Source organism: Macaca nemestrina, chromosome 7 (assembly GCF_043159975.1).
Source record: "Macaca nemestrina isolate mMacNem1 chromosome 7, mMacNem.hap1, whole genome shotgun sequence".
Lineage (NCBI taxonomy): Eukaryota > Metazoa > Chordata > Mammalia > Primates > Cercopithecidae > Macaca > Macaca nemestrina.
In genome coordinates, this window is record NC_092131.1 from 159342176 (window position 1) to 159356580 (window position 14405).

Here is a 14405-nt window from a genome sequence, read left to right on the forward strand (position 1 = left end):
TGACCTCAGTTGATCTGCCTGCCTCAGCCTCCCAAACTGCTGGGACTATAGGTGTGAGCCACCGCATCTGGCCCAGCAATGTTTTTAAGGAGACCAGAGAATTCCCCACTAGGCTTCACTGTCAGCAGCCAGAGCAGGGAGGTCCCTGACACTCCTCCAAAATAGCTTGTGAGAAGGAAGAATCCTGGCAGTAATGAATGAGGCTCTGTCCTCCCTGCATCCCCCTCTGTCACTCCTCCCTGCAAACACACAAACAGCCAGAGCCAGCCTTTCCTGCTCAGGCACTGAGGACCACAGCAGTCAATAGATGCTAGCCTCCACAAACACTGTCAAACAGAATCAGAGGGCAGTTCAAGGGAAAAAGGTAGAAACTTTTCATGTGTGTTCAGGGACAGCCCTTCCAAAAAGATAAAGGCTACGGCACATCATAACTTCTAGATCTGCAGGGTAGAAATTACCAACAAAAGGTGATGGCATCTCAGATGAGGACTGAGCTGGCTGGCATATGCGTTCACTGCCCACCCTGCCTCTTTATGTAAGGAGGGTTAGTGGCACAAAGGCAATTATGAGGATGAAGTCCAGCATATCAGTAACCTGGGCTCTCCCTGTCCTTCTCTCTGTCTTCTTCCCACCCAAGACACTTCCCCAAGGTGACCCAGGGAAAAACAGCTTCCAGGTTGCCAGAGACTAGTTCTAGGTAACAAACTTAGCAAACAAACAAACAAACAAACAACAACAAACAGAATCTTGGGCCATTACTGTTAGTACTATTACCTAAGTCAATAGCTACACAAACAAAAGGTGGGGAAAGTACATAAAATGTAGAAATGGCAGGATTAGAAGTAGACTAAAATCTCATCACCCAGGTCCTCTGGAAATGCACCAGGAAGGGAGTAAAATCCTCACTATGCACAGACTAAGCAATAAAAATCAGCAATCCAGCGGAGCGTGAGGGCTCCTGCCGGTAGTCCCAGCACTTTGGGAGACCAAGGTCGGTGGATCACTTGAGGTCAGGAGTTCAAGACCAGCCTGGCCAACATGGTGAATCCCCGTCTCTACTAAAAACACAAAAATTAGCCTGATCAATCGTTTATTCTTCAATTCATAGTAATCTCCCACCCCCCCCTTTTTTTTTCCTTTTTCACTTTTTTCTTCCTTTCTGCCTTTATTACATGCCCAGACATGCCACAGTACCAGGCATTATCAGTACCAGCTCATATTCCTTTCCTTATTTAAAAAAAAAAAAAAAACTAGCTGTCTAGCTCATTGCAGACACTTCTTCCCCTTTCCCCTCTCTCCCTTACATGCCCACCTTATCTAAAAAGGTTCAAATGTTTAGCCAACCGGGATTAGTTTAGAACGTACGACCTGACCCTGGCCAACGGGGAAGGGGAAAGGGTACAGGAGCAGAACTTGCATCAGAAATAAAGGTTCTCGTGCCCCTTTGTTCAGATGTGTTCTCATGGCAACTGGTCAAAGAGAAGCACCCCTCTGTGCAAAAGTAAAACTGCTTTACTAAAAATCCTTTAAGTGTTCAATTTCCTTAACATTTTAAGCATTATTCCCAACAGTGGCGCACGCCTGTAATCCCAGCAACGCAGGACGCTGAGGCAGGAGAATCACTTGAGCCCAGGAGGTTGAGCTTGCACTGAGCCGAGATCGCGCCACTGCACTCCAGCCTGGGTGACAGAGCGAGACTCCGTCTCAAAAAAAAAAAAAAAAAAAAAAAAAATCAGCAATCCTATCTTCAGATGAGGTCATCGTTCATCTCCATGTCTACGATTCAATCTAATAGTCATGTCCTTTAACCCTCTGCTGCTACCCTAAGCTCTACTACTTGATTTCTAGCTTCATCTATTCACTCCACATCCAATCTATATATCAGATCAGTTCTACTCAGATACTGACCATTTTAATCAATCTGGTCTCTTCCTGACCTCCAACCTCTCTCTGTGGTTCTGACTAATGGGAGGATCTATATAGCCATTTGGTGGTTAGTTCTCTTGCTAAGGTAAAAGTTGTCAGCCACTTCTGCCTCAGGCACTTTCACTAAGAAAATTTATGCCCCGTGTACCAGAAAATAAGCTACTTTAAATTTTCTGTCTGAGAAGCTCAGTCTCTGACAACTTCCCAAAGGGCTTATCCTAAGAACCCCGATGAGCTTTGCTAACATCTCACTTCCATATGCTCTGCAGCACTAGGAAGGAGTCCAGTGTCTCCAGGGATAACAGCAGCATTACATACTCCCCAGAAACTCTTTGTTCTTTTTAAATGTCAGCTGGGGATAATTATGAGAATGAAAACTAGCTTTTCAGTGAGCACAGGGATTTTGAGCATGTGAAGTACGTTCTGCTGTCCATAGGAACTGTCCTCCCACAGAACACACTGATGAGAACAAGACGAAAGACTCTCTACCATAGGCCTCTAACTCTCAAAACCACTTCACTCAGAATATGAGAACTGGCCTCCAGGTGACACAGAGCCAGGTGGGCCAGGTGCTGTTTGGAAGCTTTCACTTCAATCTTTTTCTAGATGGATGCCTCTCATCCCCTCTTCCCCCACCATCACACCACTCTAGCTCTTTGGACCCTCCCTATGTTTTAAGCTTCCTTTACCTACTTTCTCTGTCTCCTTTTTCAGGTAAATGTAGTGATGGAGAAGTGGGAGGTGTACTGTTTGTTAATTTGGGGTTGAAGTGGGGAACTGTCAGAAGAAAACTTTCAAATCTTCTGAATTCCCCCTTTAGTCTCTGAAAGCCGCCTTTTTAAAACATTATTTGTATTTATTTTATTTATTTTTGAGACAAAGTCTTAATTTTGTCATCCAGGCTGGAGTGCAGTGGCGTGATCTCAGCTCACTGCAACCTCTGCCTCCTGGGTTCAAGTGATTCTCCTGCCTCAGCCTCCCGAGTAGCTGCGATTACAGGCACCCACCACCATTCCCAGCTAATTTTTGTATTTTTAGTAGAGGTGGGGTTTCACCATGTTGGCCAGGCTGGTCTCGAACTCCTGACCTCAAGTGATCTGCCCGCCTTGGCCTCCCAAAGTGCTGGGATTACAGGTGTGAGCCACCACACCCAGCCTGAAAGCCACCTTTGAGCAGTCTGTATTTGTAGAGTTTAGGAGCACTAATGGTATCTTGAGGTTAGGGTTTCACTCTCCATGACTGTACCCCTATGCTTCAGTAAGCCAGAAAAGGAATATGATAAGCATCATTCTTACTTTAAAATGAGAAAATTAAGGCAAAGAGAACAAAAGTAAGTTACATGAGAACAACAGTAGCTGCAGTTGAAAAACAATTATTCTGATTTCCAGTCTTCTGCTCTATACATACAAAGGCAAAACAGATCACAATTTGTCAGGTAGACCAGTTTCCTGAGAACAAACCTGAGATCAGCTCTGTGGCATCTGTCTTGATTTCAATCCACAGAAACATGGCTGCTACTCCTAGCTTTTCCCTCCTTGACCTCTGGGGCCAGTGGCTAAGGAAGAAAAGGATACACCAGCCTCCTCACCTTGAGATGATACAGCACAACACCTGTGCTGAGCACATCATCCTCCAAAGCCATCAGGTGTGGCAGGCTGGAGTCGATGACCACCCCAGCCCTCCTCCTGTTGATGTCCACACTGTAATGCTCCATGAGGGCCTGCCAATCATTCCACTTCTGGGTCCAGTCTTTAGTCAGCTGGTCTATCTGCAGAGGTATAGGAGGTGATCTGAGACACTCAGCATGGGGAACAGACTAAAGGTCAGAAGTCATTACATCTATTCCTATTTCCCCAGGGTACTACTTTATTATGATCCTCACGGATACTATTCAAAGCCCCACAGAAGCCCTTACCTCCTCCAACTGCAAGCTGTGTTTTCCAAGTTTTCTACAATAAGCAAGTGTTACTTGTATAAACAGAAGACCCCTCAATAAATGTTATTTTTAAAGTTTTCTGCAATGAACATGTATTGTTTTTATAATTAGAAAAAAACATGTTATTTTCAAGTTATTTTTAAAAAATTAATTGGGATGTTAGACATCTGTGTTTGTAATTTCCCTTTCCCCACCCCACTTTTATATGATCCATACTTGGGAATCCTTTTATGACCTAACACACTTCTTTCCCAAAGTACAGTACTTTGAGTTATCATATAAGCTTGCACATGGCTCACAGAACCACAAAGCACTGACAGGAATCTCCCCAGGTGGAACTAAGACTATATGGAAATTGTCTGGAAGATCATGTAATAAGACAATAAAAACAATAACAGTAAAATACTGAGTGTTTAATGTGTACCAGGAACAGAATTTTAAAAGTAAATATACCCAGGCTTAAGCTAAGACCACCTTATGGACATGCACAGTGATAAATGTAGGGTCCTTTTTATTCTCTTAGTGGAAACTGATGCCTAAGCAATGAGCTTATCCTGGGAATGGAAGAACTGAGGAAGCTCAGAAAAAAAAAAAAAAAAAAAAAAAAAAAAAAATTAGATTAGCTAAGTATTTCTCTCATAAAGGGAATACTTACAAAAAAATTATGCCAGGTTGGCTGGGTGTGGTGGCTCACACCTGTAATCCCAGCACGTTGGGAGGCCAAGGCAGGTGGATCATGAGGTCAGGAGATTGAGACCACCCTGGCTAACACAGTGAAACCCGTCTCTACTAAAAATACAAAAAATTAGCTGGGCGTGGTGGTGGGCGCCTGTAGTCCCAGCTACTTGGGAGGCTGAGGCAGGAGAATGGCGTAAACCCGTGAGGCGGAGCTTGCAGTGAGCCGAGATGGCACCACTGCACTCCAGCCTGGGCAACAGAGCAAGACTCCATCTCAAAAAAGAAAAAAAGAAAAAAAAATTATGCCAGGTTTAGGTACAAGTACTTTATGTGCCCTAGAAACATTATTTTAATAATCATTGAGTTGAAGTTTGGAAACCAGGAAACTACAGGGTACCTGTAAAGGGCTGGGTTGGATAGGGACCCCTGGCATTGGTGAGTGGTAGGGCACTCTGGCTTACAGTTCAGCCAACCTGGCACAGCTGCCCCTCTGGCTAGCTTTCATCACCTACTCCTACACTGCCTAAGATGATACAGCCAACAAGGGGAAGGTTCAAGTCCAGCTCAGCTGGCCTGCATAATGCAAGTATGCTCATGAGTTTGGAATGATTTCGGCTCCCCTACTTCATCTCTTAGTATAGAGGGATGATATTTTCTGAACCAAAAATCAGAATACATGACTGAAGGAGGAATTTTTTAGAGAAACTTCTAGACGTGTTATTTAGTCTTGAGGTTTAGTAAGGGTGACAAAATGTTAACGTGGCCAGGATACTTTAATGACATATAAGGATGATGCAACAGAATATTAGAAATTGAAACATTTGGTTGTAGGATTTAAATTTAACCCATCTGCCGAGTGTGGTGACTCACACCTGTAATCCCAGCACTTTGGGAGGCTGAGGCGAGTGGATCACCTGAGATCAGGAGTTTGAGACCAGCCTGGCCAACATGGTGAAACACCTTCTCTACTAAAAATACAAAAAATTAGCCTGGCGTGGCAGTGGGCACCTATAATCCCAGCAACTCAGGAGGCTGAGGCTGGAGAATTGCTTGAATCCAGCAGGCGGAGGTTACAGTGAGCCAAGATCACACCACTGCACTCCAGCCTGGATGACAAGAGCAAAACTCCATCCCAAAATAATAAAAAATAGGCCAGGTGCGGTGGCTCGTGCCTGTAATCCCAGTACTTTGGGAGGCTGAGGTGGGCAGATCACAAGGTCAGGAGTTCAAGACCAGCCTGTCCAATATGGTGAAAACCCATCTCTACTAAACATACAAAAATTAGCTGGGTGTGGGGGTGTGAGCCTGTAATCCAGCTACTCGGGAGGCTGAGGCAGGAGAATTGCTTGAACCTGGGAGGCAGAGGTTGCAGTGAGCTGAGATTGCACCATTGCACTCTAGCCTGGGTGACAGGGTGAGACTCCATCTCAAAAAAAATAAAATAAAAAATAAAAAAAATAAAAATAAATCTAATCTGTCAACAAAAACAACAGCCCACCATTTTTTCCTTTTAAATATCTCTAGGGGCCAGGTGCAGTGGTTCATGACTGTAATCTCAGCACTTTGGGAGGCCAAGGCGGGTGGATTACCTGAGGTCAGGAGTTCGAGACCAGCCTGGCCAACGTGGTGAAACCCTGTCTCTACTAAAAATGCAAAAATTACATGGGTGTGGTGGTGCACACCTGTAGTCCCAGCTACTCGGGAGGCTTAGGCAGGACAATCATTTGAACCTGGAAGGCGGAGCTGAGATCATGCCACTGCACTCCAGCCTGGGTGACACAGTGAGACTCCCTCTCAAAAAAAATAAAATTAATTTAAAAAAATGTCTCTGGGAATCACCATTTATTCTACTTTTCCAAAATGTCTTGTCCTTGCCCTCACTGGATTACAGTAGCCTCTTTCCTGGTTGGTCCTCTGCTTCCAGTCTTCCCACCTTTCAATTCACCATGCATACAACTATCATATTAATTTCCCAAAGATACTCCTTTATTATGTCACCAACCTGATTCAAGAAGCTATTAATCCTGTTTACACCAAGTTCAAACCTTCTAAACTTGCCGTAACCTTACCTGCACTACCCTCTACCATGAACACCCATTCTAACCAGCTTAGTCTTCCTCACAGTGTGTCCTTCCACATGGCCTCTCACACCCCTTCCTTCTCCCAGTTTCAAGGCTTTGCTTATGTTATCCCTCCCTCACCCAATGCCTTACCCCTTCTCCCTGTGTAACAACCCTAGCAAACCTTCCAGGGCTAGTTCAAGGTCAGTTCTCTGCCTTCCAGCACCAACATATGATGTCTGCTCTGAAAATCCCAAACCATAATGATTTCTTCCTTCCCTAGATCCTTTTCATCTGAATCACATGGTTCATGAAACACACCATTCTTTAAATGTGTTTCCAACTAGACTGCAAACCATTTGAGGGCAGGGACCTCTCTGTACCTCTTGCAGCATCATGCTGAGAACCTATTTGGTCCTCAAACAATGAATATATCTTGGTTGACTGATTTACAGACAAGAAAACAGTGTTTTCCCCCCAGGCTACTCTCACTATCCAAAGGACTTATGAATCCCTGAGAGAACAATACAGAAAGTCAGAAAGCCATTAACACTCCCCTAGGCAAACACATCCCCTGGTCAAGGCTTAAAGGAAACAAACACTGTCTTCAAATTAGACAGCTCTTCTCTGCCCTGCCAAGGGAGCAACCCTACCTAGCTCAGGAATAATGGAAGGAGCTCCCAGGGTGATGTAAAGCACTACTGAGTCCACCCAACACACCCACCTTCAACTCATTTTGGAGAACCAGCTCCTTCAGGTTTTCATCCTTTTCATCATTCAATGAACTGAAGTTTCTCTGCACAAAGATAGAGATGTGCTTTGATATTTTCCTGGTCTGAACTTCAGGTAGGTCCCACTCTTACACTTGTGAAGGAATATACAGTGCAGATAAAGGAAAGACTTTATCATTAAAATGAGAAATAAATCAGGAACCTATGTATTTGGGCTCATATTGGTACAAAGATGGAAAATAAAAATAAATTTTCCTAGAGGGCCCCATTCTCCGTACCTGCCTACACAGGGCAAGGACCATTCAGGCACAAGACAAGAGATGATAAAGTGAAAAAATGCCCACACCACCTGAAGCTACACCAAGAAATCAGATAAATCTCTGTTTTGTCTTTGCTCCTGTCTCTGCCTCATGAGAGTCAACTGAGAACATGGAATGCAGCAGGGCCCAGACTCTATGGAGAAGAAGAGAGGCTCAGAAGGAGAATTTCACTTAAGTATGGAAAGGTTCTGACTGTCTGCATACCAGTTCAAAGCTCAGCAGCAGGGCTTTCAGTCTTTCAATCTCTTCTCTGAGTTCTCTAATCAGCTTTACGTTTGCATCCTGAAACACAGAGAACTCCATCACCACTGATTGTTATCAAGTCCCACTCAGCTGTGAAATGCTATTTGCAATTGGCTTGGAAGAGGTAGATTACTCCTTTGGAGTAGGCTCTACAGCGGTCAATCATTCTCAAGTTGTGGTCCCAGGACCTGCAGCATCCACTTCATCTAAGAACTTGTTAAGAAATGTACACTTGGCCAGGCGCGGTGGCTCACGCCTGTAATCCCAGCACTTTGGGAGGCCGAGGCGGGCGGATCACAAGGTCAGGAGATCGAGACCACGGTGAAACCCCGTCTCTACTAAAAATTACAAAAAATTAGCCGGGCGCGGTTGTGGGCGCCTGTAGTCCCAGCTACTCGGGAGGCTGAGGCAGGAGAATGGCGTGAACCCGGGAGGCGGAGCTTGCAGTGAGCCGAGATCGCGCCACTGCACTCCAGCCTGGGCTGGGCGACAGAGCGAGACTCCGTCTCAAAAAAAAAAAAGAAATGTACACTTTGGCCCACCCCAGACCTACTAAATCAGAAACTCTGAAGGACTGGGGCCCAGTAGTGCTCTAACAAACCCTCCAGGTGATTCTGATACACACTAAAGTTTCAGAATCACTTCCCTAGAGGTCAAGCAGGTAACACAAAAGCTAGGGCATGTGTAGGTAGTAGGTGCTAACCTTCCTGTATTGTGACTAAGCCTAATATTGCCTAATTACATTGCCTTTTTAAAACAGTCTACATATGGGTTATATATGTGTGTGTGTATATATACATATATGTATATATGTGTGTATGTATATACATGTATACATATATATATATGTAGTGTGTGTCTGGCCACCACCTATGATCCCTGCTCTGGAACTTCTCACTGAAATTGTGAAGGAACATTTGAAAAATTCTCATTTAGCTTTGAAAAACCAATGAATGGTTTTGTGTGGGCAGAGGAGAAAAACAATAGAGAGAAAAAACATTAAACGATAATCAAAAACCAGTGAATTCCTACACTCTCCTTTTAATATCTAAACAGAGAAGTCACTGCAATTTGCAAAGAGAAAAATGAAACACAGACAACTTGCATAAAAAAACACAGGCATAAGACTGGGCACCTTGGCCCACACCTGCAACCCCAGCACTTTGGGAGGCTGAGGTGGGAGGATCATTTGAGTCCAGGAGTTCGAGACCAGCCTGGGCAATATTGTGGGACCTTGTTTCTACAAAAACTTTTTTAAAAAATTAGCCTAATGTGGTGGCACGCACCTGTGGTCCCAGCTACTCAGGAGGCTGAGGTGGGAGGATCACTTAAGCCCTGGAGGTTGAAGCTGCAGTGAGCCACAATAGTGCCACTGCACTCCAGCCTGGGCAACAGAGCAAGATCCCTTCTCAAAACAGGCAAACAAATACAAAAACACAGGAATGAATCAACAAAAATTCAAAATAAAAGCAGTAAGCACAAATTTTTAAGTGAACTTTCTTAGAGTGAGCCATTATTGCACCACTGCACTCCAGCCTGGGTGACAGAGTGAGACCCCGTCTCTAAAAATAAAATAATAAAATAAAAAATAAATGATCTTTCTTAGAGCGGTAATGGTAAACTAAGGAACCTTAAGAGGAATGGCCTTAGAGAAGTATCTAAAATAAGTTATTCATAAAAGGTTACTGAATGAAGGGCAATAGAGATAGGAGAGAAGGAGATGACAGTACAAGAAAGAATTCTACTCCCTCATCATTTGGAGGACAAGTCTGGAAAGTTGAGGGGAGTACAAAGAGAAAGAAATCAACAAGAGAACAAAAAAATGAGAGCTTTGTGTAAACTATACCAGACCAGGACTTCTGAAAAGGTCTCACCTCATTTACTCGTGGCTTGTTGATAATGTTTTTGGCACTGGATGCATATCTCAGTGTGCTCATGGTCTCACTGTAGCTAGTGTGTGCAGGAGACACCGCTGAGGTAGAAGGAGAAAGTTTAAAAACATGCCAGCCCATCCATCCCAGCCCTTATTCACTTGCCTCGATACTACTGCCCATGCTGTATAAGACCCCTGATAAAATGAGAAACCTGGGTGGCCATGGCCCTTTCTCTGAGATACAGTACCAGTCCCAACACAGATCCAGTTCTGGCATCCCACTCACTGGCAACCATGATGGTTTTAGAGTTGCCTCCAAGGCTGTCCTTCAGCAGCCAAGTCAACACAGAGTCTCGGTATGGGATATAAGACTGCCTTCGGGAGGGTGCCCCTCCACTGCTGGTCCCAGAAGGAGAGCTAAGGATTCCACTGTCACCACCATTGCTGACTGAGCTGTTGAGGCTCTGGCAGCTGCTGAAAACTTGGGAGTTCTGGGCTTAAAAGACGAAAAAAGAAAATGGAAGAAAGAAGGAATTATGAAGCAAATATATTAAAACAAAACAATGGTTGGAGAACACAGACTTAACCATCATATTTCCTAATCCCTTTCTGCATACAATAGGGTATTTTAGGGATTCCTAAAGACTTCAGACTTAGGATACGAAATGTTTGAGCCACATAATTTTTTTAGACTCCCCTCTTTTAGAACTGATGGTAGTAAGATAGCATTCTACTCTAAAACCAAGGACAAATATCAATTTTTATTGCCCCAAACCAGAAGGTGACCTTACCAAAAGGAACCCTGTATCTACCCTATTGTGACAACATGAAAACATGAGTTACTTTCCAAAGTCTCCCTCCCAGTCCTAGTATCAACCAGCAAAATACCTAAGGTGGAGATGACAATTCCCAGAGTCACAAGGGACTTGTTGATATTGGCTCCTTCAGTAATGCGGTCCTTACAGTAACTGGGGTCTGCTCTTTCACTAAAACACAGTCAATGAGAAACAAAAACAAAAGCAAAAAAGACATTATCTTTATAATATTGTTGAAAAATACTATCCATTATTCTGTATATCATGCTGCAAAAGACTCACATAATAAATTCCTTTCAGAATTCAGTTCCAGAAAAATTGTTACCATCTTGTAATGAACGAGACTTTTTCTGCTTCTCAGGCAATTAAAAATTGAATAACTCTTTAGGTTTCTGTTTTTGACTGTCAGAACACTTTATGCTAAATGTAATGCTCATTTACAATTATGATATTAGCATGACTTTTTGGTATATTCACTTCTCTATCTTTATTGTTTTAAATTCATGTATTTATAGCTTTATGGGATTTGTGTCATTAGCTGACAACAGTTTTGAATTTCTTTTTTAAGTTAATATTAAAGGAAATATTAATATTAAGGAAATGCTAAATTCACACTTCCAATTGGCTAATAGTTTCTTTCAAACAGCACTCAGCTCTTAAAGGAATACTGTACCATATTAATTATCTGTTTTAAAATAAGAAAATTTGCCTTATTTCACCTTACACTTTCTTGTGATCACATTATCCCCCTCAAGACTAACTCTTTCTAAATACATATGTAATTATAATTCATGCTCTCTTCTAATACCTACAAGGCAGTATCGTCTCAACCTTTCAAGATTTTTAAAACTTCTTTTCTTTAGAGATGGGGTTGAGCTATGTTGTTATGTTGCCCAGGCTGGCCTCAAACTCCTGGGCTCGAGTGAACCTCCCACCTCAGCTTCCTGAATAGCTGGGAATATAGATGTGCACCACCAAGTAAAACTTTTTTTTTTTTTTTTTTTGAGACGGAGTCTCACTCTGTGCTCAGGCTGGAGTGCAGTGGTGCGATCTCGGCTCCCTGCAAGCTCCGCCTCCCAGGTTCACGCCATTCTCCCGCCTCAGCCTTCCGAGTACCTGGGACTACAGGCGCCCACCACCTCGCCCGGCTAATTTTTTTTTTGTATTTTTAGTAGAGATGGGGTTTCACCGTGTTAGCCAGGATGGTCTCGATCTCCTGACCTCATGATCCACCTGCCTCGGCCTCCCAAAGTGCTGGGATTACAGGCGTGAGCCACGGCACCCAGCCTAAAACTTTTATTAAAAAAAAAACTGCATAGAAATCAATATTAAATAAAGAGAAAATAAAATCAATAGTAAATCAAAGAGGTGTACTAATTCAGTTACCCTCACCGAAAGCAGCGGTTTTTTAATCTTTCCTATACATTAGAATCACCTGGGCAGCTTTAACAATCTCCTGATGCTTGCACTCCCACCAATCTCACTAATAATCTGATGTATCTGATCTGAGGTATAGATATGGGGAGTTTTAAAAGGTCCTCAGGTGGACAGGTGCAGTGGCTCATGCTTGTAATCCCAGCACTTGGGGAGACTGAGGCAGATAAATCACCCAAGGCCAGGAGTACAAGGCCAGTCTGGGCAACATAATGAGATGTTGTCTCTACAAAAAAAAGCCAGATGTGGTGTCACGTGCCTGTAGTCCCAGCTACTCCAGAGGCTGAGGCAGGAGGGTCACTTGAGCCCAGTAGTTCAGGGTTACAATGAGCCATGATCATACCACTGCACTCCGGCCTGGAGCCTGGGCAACAGAGTAAGACTGTCTCAAAAAAGAAAAGGTTCTCAGGTGATTGATTTAACGTGCAACCAAGATTGAGAATCCCTGATGTACAGGAACTTTTCAGCCCCCAGAAAATAACTTCTTGACCTAGCATTCGAAGAGCTTCTTTTGTAATATTCTCAGGATGACTGAAATGTGAAAAAGATTGGAGTTTTATATATTTTTATAAAATATAAAAGTAGTCATATATTTTTATATGTGTAAAAGTAGTTATATATTTAACTTTTTAAGAAAGAGCTTATTCCCCGTAAAACAGGCAAGAACTAGAGTAATTCCCCTTAGCTTTGAAATCCTAATTACCTGCCTGCTAGGTCCACAAGGTTGATCTTGCTAGCCATTTCAGAAGGGAGGTTGTTCTCCAGGATTGCCTAGAGGAGAAAGCACATTTAAAGCCTGTCATTTGGAACGATTTGTATTGTTTTCCCCTTAGACGTTCTTCTAACCAAGGTGATATTTTGGATTTTTATCCAATTCACTCAACAAATCTGTATTCTAATATGATGCAAACCAGATGAGCTCTCAATATCTGACAGATAAAATCAATAGGGCCCTGGATCATCACTTTAAAAACAAAACAAAACAAAAACACCAGCAGAACTTACAGACTAAGCAAACTTCCATGAAGCTCACTGAGCATAACTTTCAGGGGTATCAGGAATTTCAGTACAATTTACCACGCAAATGCTCAACTCCCTCCCAGGGGGCTCTGACTCTTACTAGCAGAGAGCCACAGCATGTGGGTGGCCTCTGATGGCCTCTTGCTAACCTCAGTCATAGCACCTGGCCACGGCAGAAACTCTGCCCTATAAGTTCTATTCAGTGGCATCCAGCCCCCAAGAAGAAACTACTCTGACTCCCACCCTGATTCAATGTGGATTTTGTTACTTTGTTTTAGAAATTAATTTTTGGGATTTTTTTTTTTTTTTTTTTTTGAGAGAGTTTTGCTCTTGTTACCCAGGCTGGAGTGCAATGGCGCGATCTCAGCTCACTGCAACCTCTGCCTCTCAGGTTTAATTGATTCTCCTGCCTCAGCCTCCCAAGTAGCTGAGATTATAGGCATGCACCACCAGGCCCGGCTAATTTTGTATTTTTAGCAGAGACACGGGTTCACCATGTTAGCCAGGCTGGTCTCAAACTCCTGACCTCAGGTGATCTGCCTGCCTTGGCCTCCCAAAGTGTTGAGATTACAGGCATGAGCCACTGCACCGACCAGAAATTGTTAATGTTATACATCATCAACCGAATGTAGTTTTAGAACATTTCAAATAATCCCCAAATCCCTCAAGTCTTTGCAATCAATCTCTGTTTCCATCCCCAGCTTGAAGCAATCACTTAACTTTCTATGTCTGAAAGTCTGCCTTTTCAGAGTGTTTCATATAAATAGAATCATACAATGTCTGGCTCTTTTCACTGTACATAATTGAGATTCATCCATGTTAAGGCATGCATCAATAGTTTATTCATTTTTACTGCTATTATTCCACTGTGTGGATTACCATAGTTATCCATTTGCCTTTTGATAGATGTGTGGGTTGTTTCCATTTGGGGGTAATTACAAATAACAGTTATGGATATTTGTGTACATCTTTTTGTGGACATTTCTCTTGGATAAACACCTAGGAGTAGAATTGCTGGGTCATATGGTAGTTATATATTTAACTTTTTAAGAAACTGCTAGGCTGGGCACGATGACTCATGCCTGTAATTCCAGCACTTTGGGAGGCGGAGGTGGGTGGATCACGAGGTCAGGAGATTGAGACCATCCTGGCCAACATGGTGAAACCCCGTCTCTACTACAAATACAAAAATTAGCCCAGCATGGTGGCGGGCGCCTGTAGTCCCAGCTACTCAGGAGGCTGAGGCAGGAGAATCGCTTGAACCCGGGAGGCGGAGGTTGCAGTGAGCCAAGATCGTGCCACTGAACTCCAGCCTGGGTGATACAGCGAGACTCCATCTCAAAAAAAAAAAAAAAAAAAAAAAAAAAAC

The 14405-nt window shown here is 43.2% G+C and overlaps 1 protein-coding gene across 10 annotated transcripts in view; it reads right to left on the reverse strand.

Moving 5' to 3' along the window:
- Positions 1 to 14405, reverse strand: part of LOC105491574 (StAR related lipid transfer domain containing 9) — a 155966-nt gene that overhangs the window by 51426 nt on the left and 90135 nt on the right. For 8 of the 10 annotated variants that reach the window (XR_011606126.1, XM_071067015.1, XM_011758115.3 and 5 more), the window contains 7 exons: positions 12720 to 12787; positions 10656 to 10753; positions 10054 to 10263; positions 9769 to 9866; positions 7856 to 7933; positions 7325 to 7396; positions 3515 to 3694 (listed from right to left, as the gene is read on the reverse strand). Coding sequence is in view for 8 of the 10 variants with exons in the window: in XM_071067015.1 (XP_070923116.1) it covers positions 3515 to 3694; positions 7325 to 7396; positions 7856 to 7933; positions 9769 to 9866; positions 10054 to 10263; positions 10656 to 10753; positions 12720 to 12787 (804 nt within the window). In the remaining 2 variants the exon portion in view is untranslated. Of the gene's footprint in view, positions 1 to 458; positions 500 to 3514; positions 3695 to 7324; positions 7397 to 7855; positions 7934 to 9768; positions 9867 to 10053; positions 10264 to 10655; positions 10754 to 12719; positions 12788 to 14405 lie in introns of those variants that run through there. The other 2 variants (XM_011758108.3, XM_011758143.3) reach the window with 2 other exon arrangements.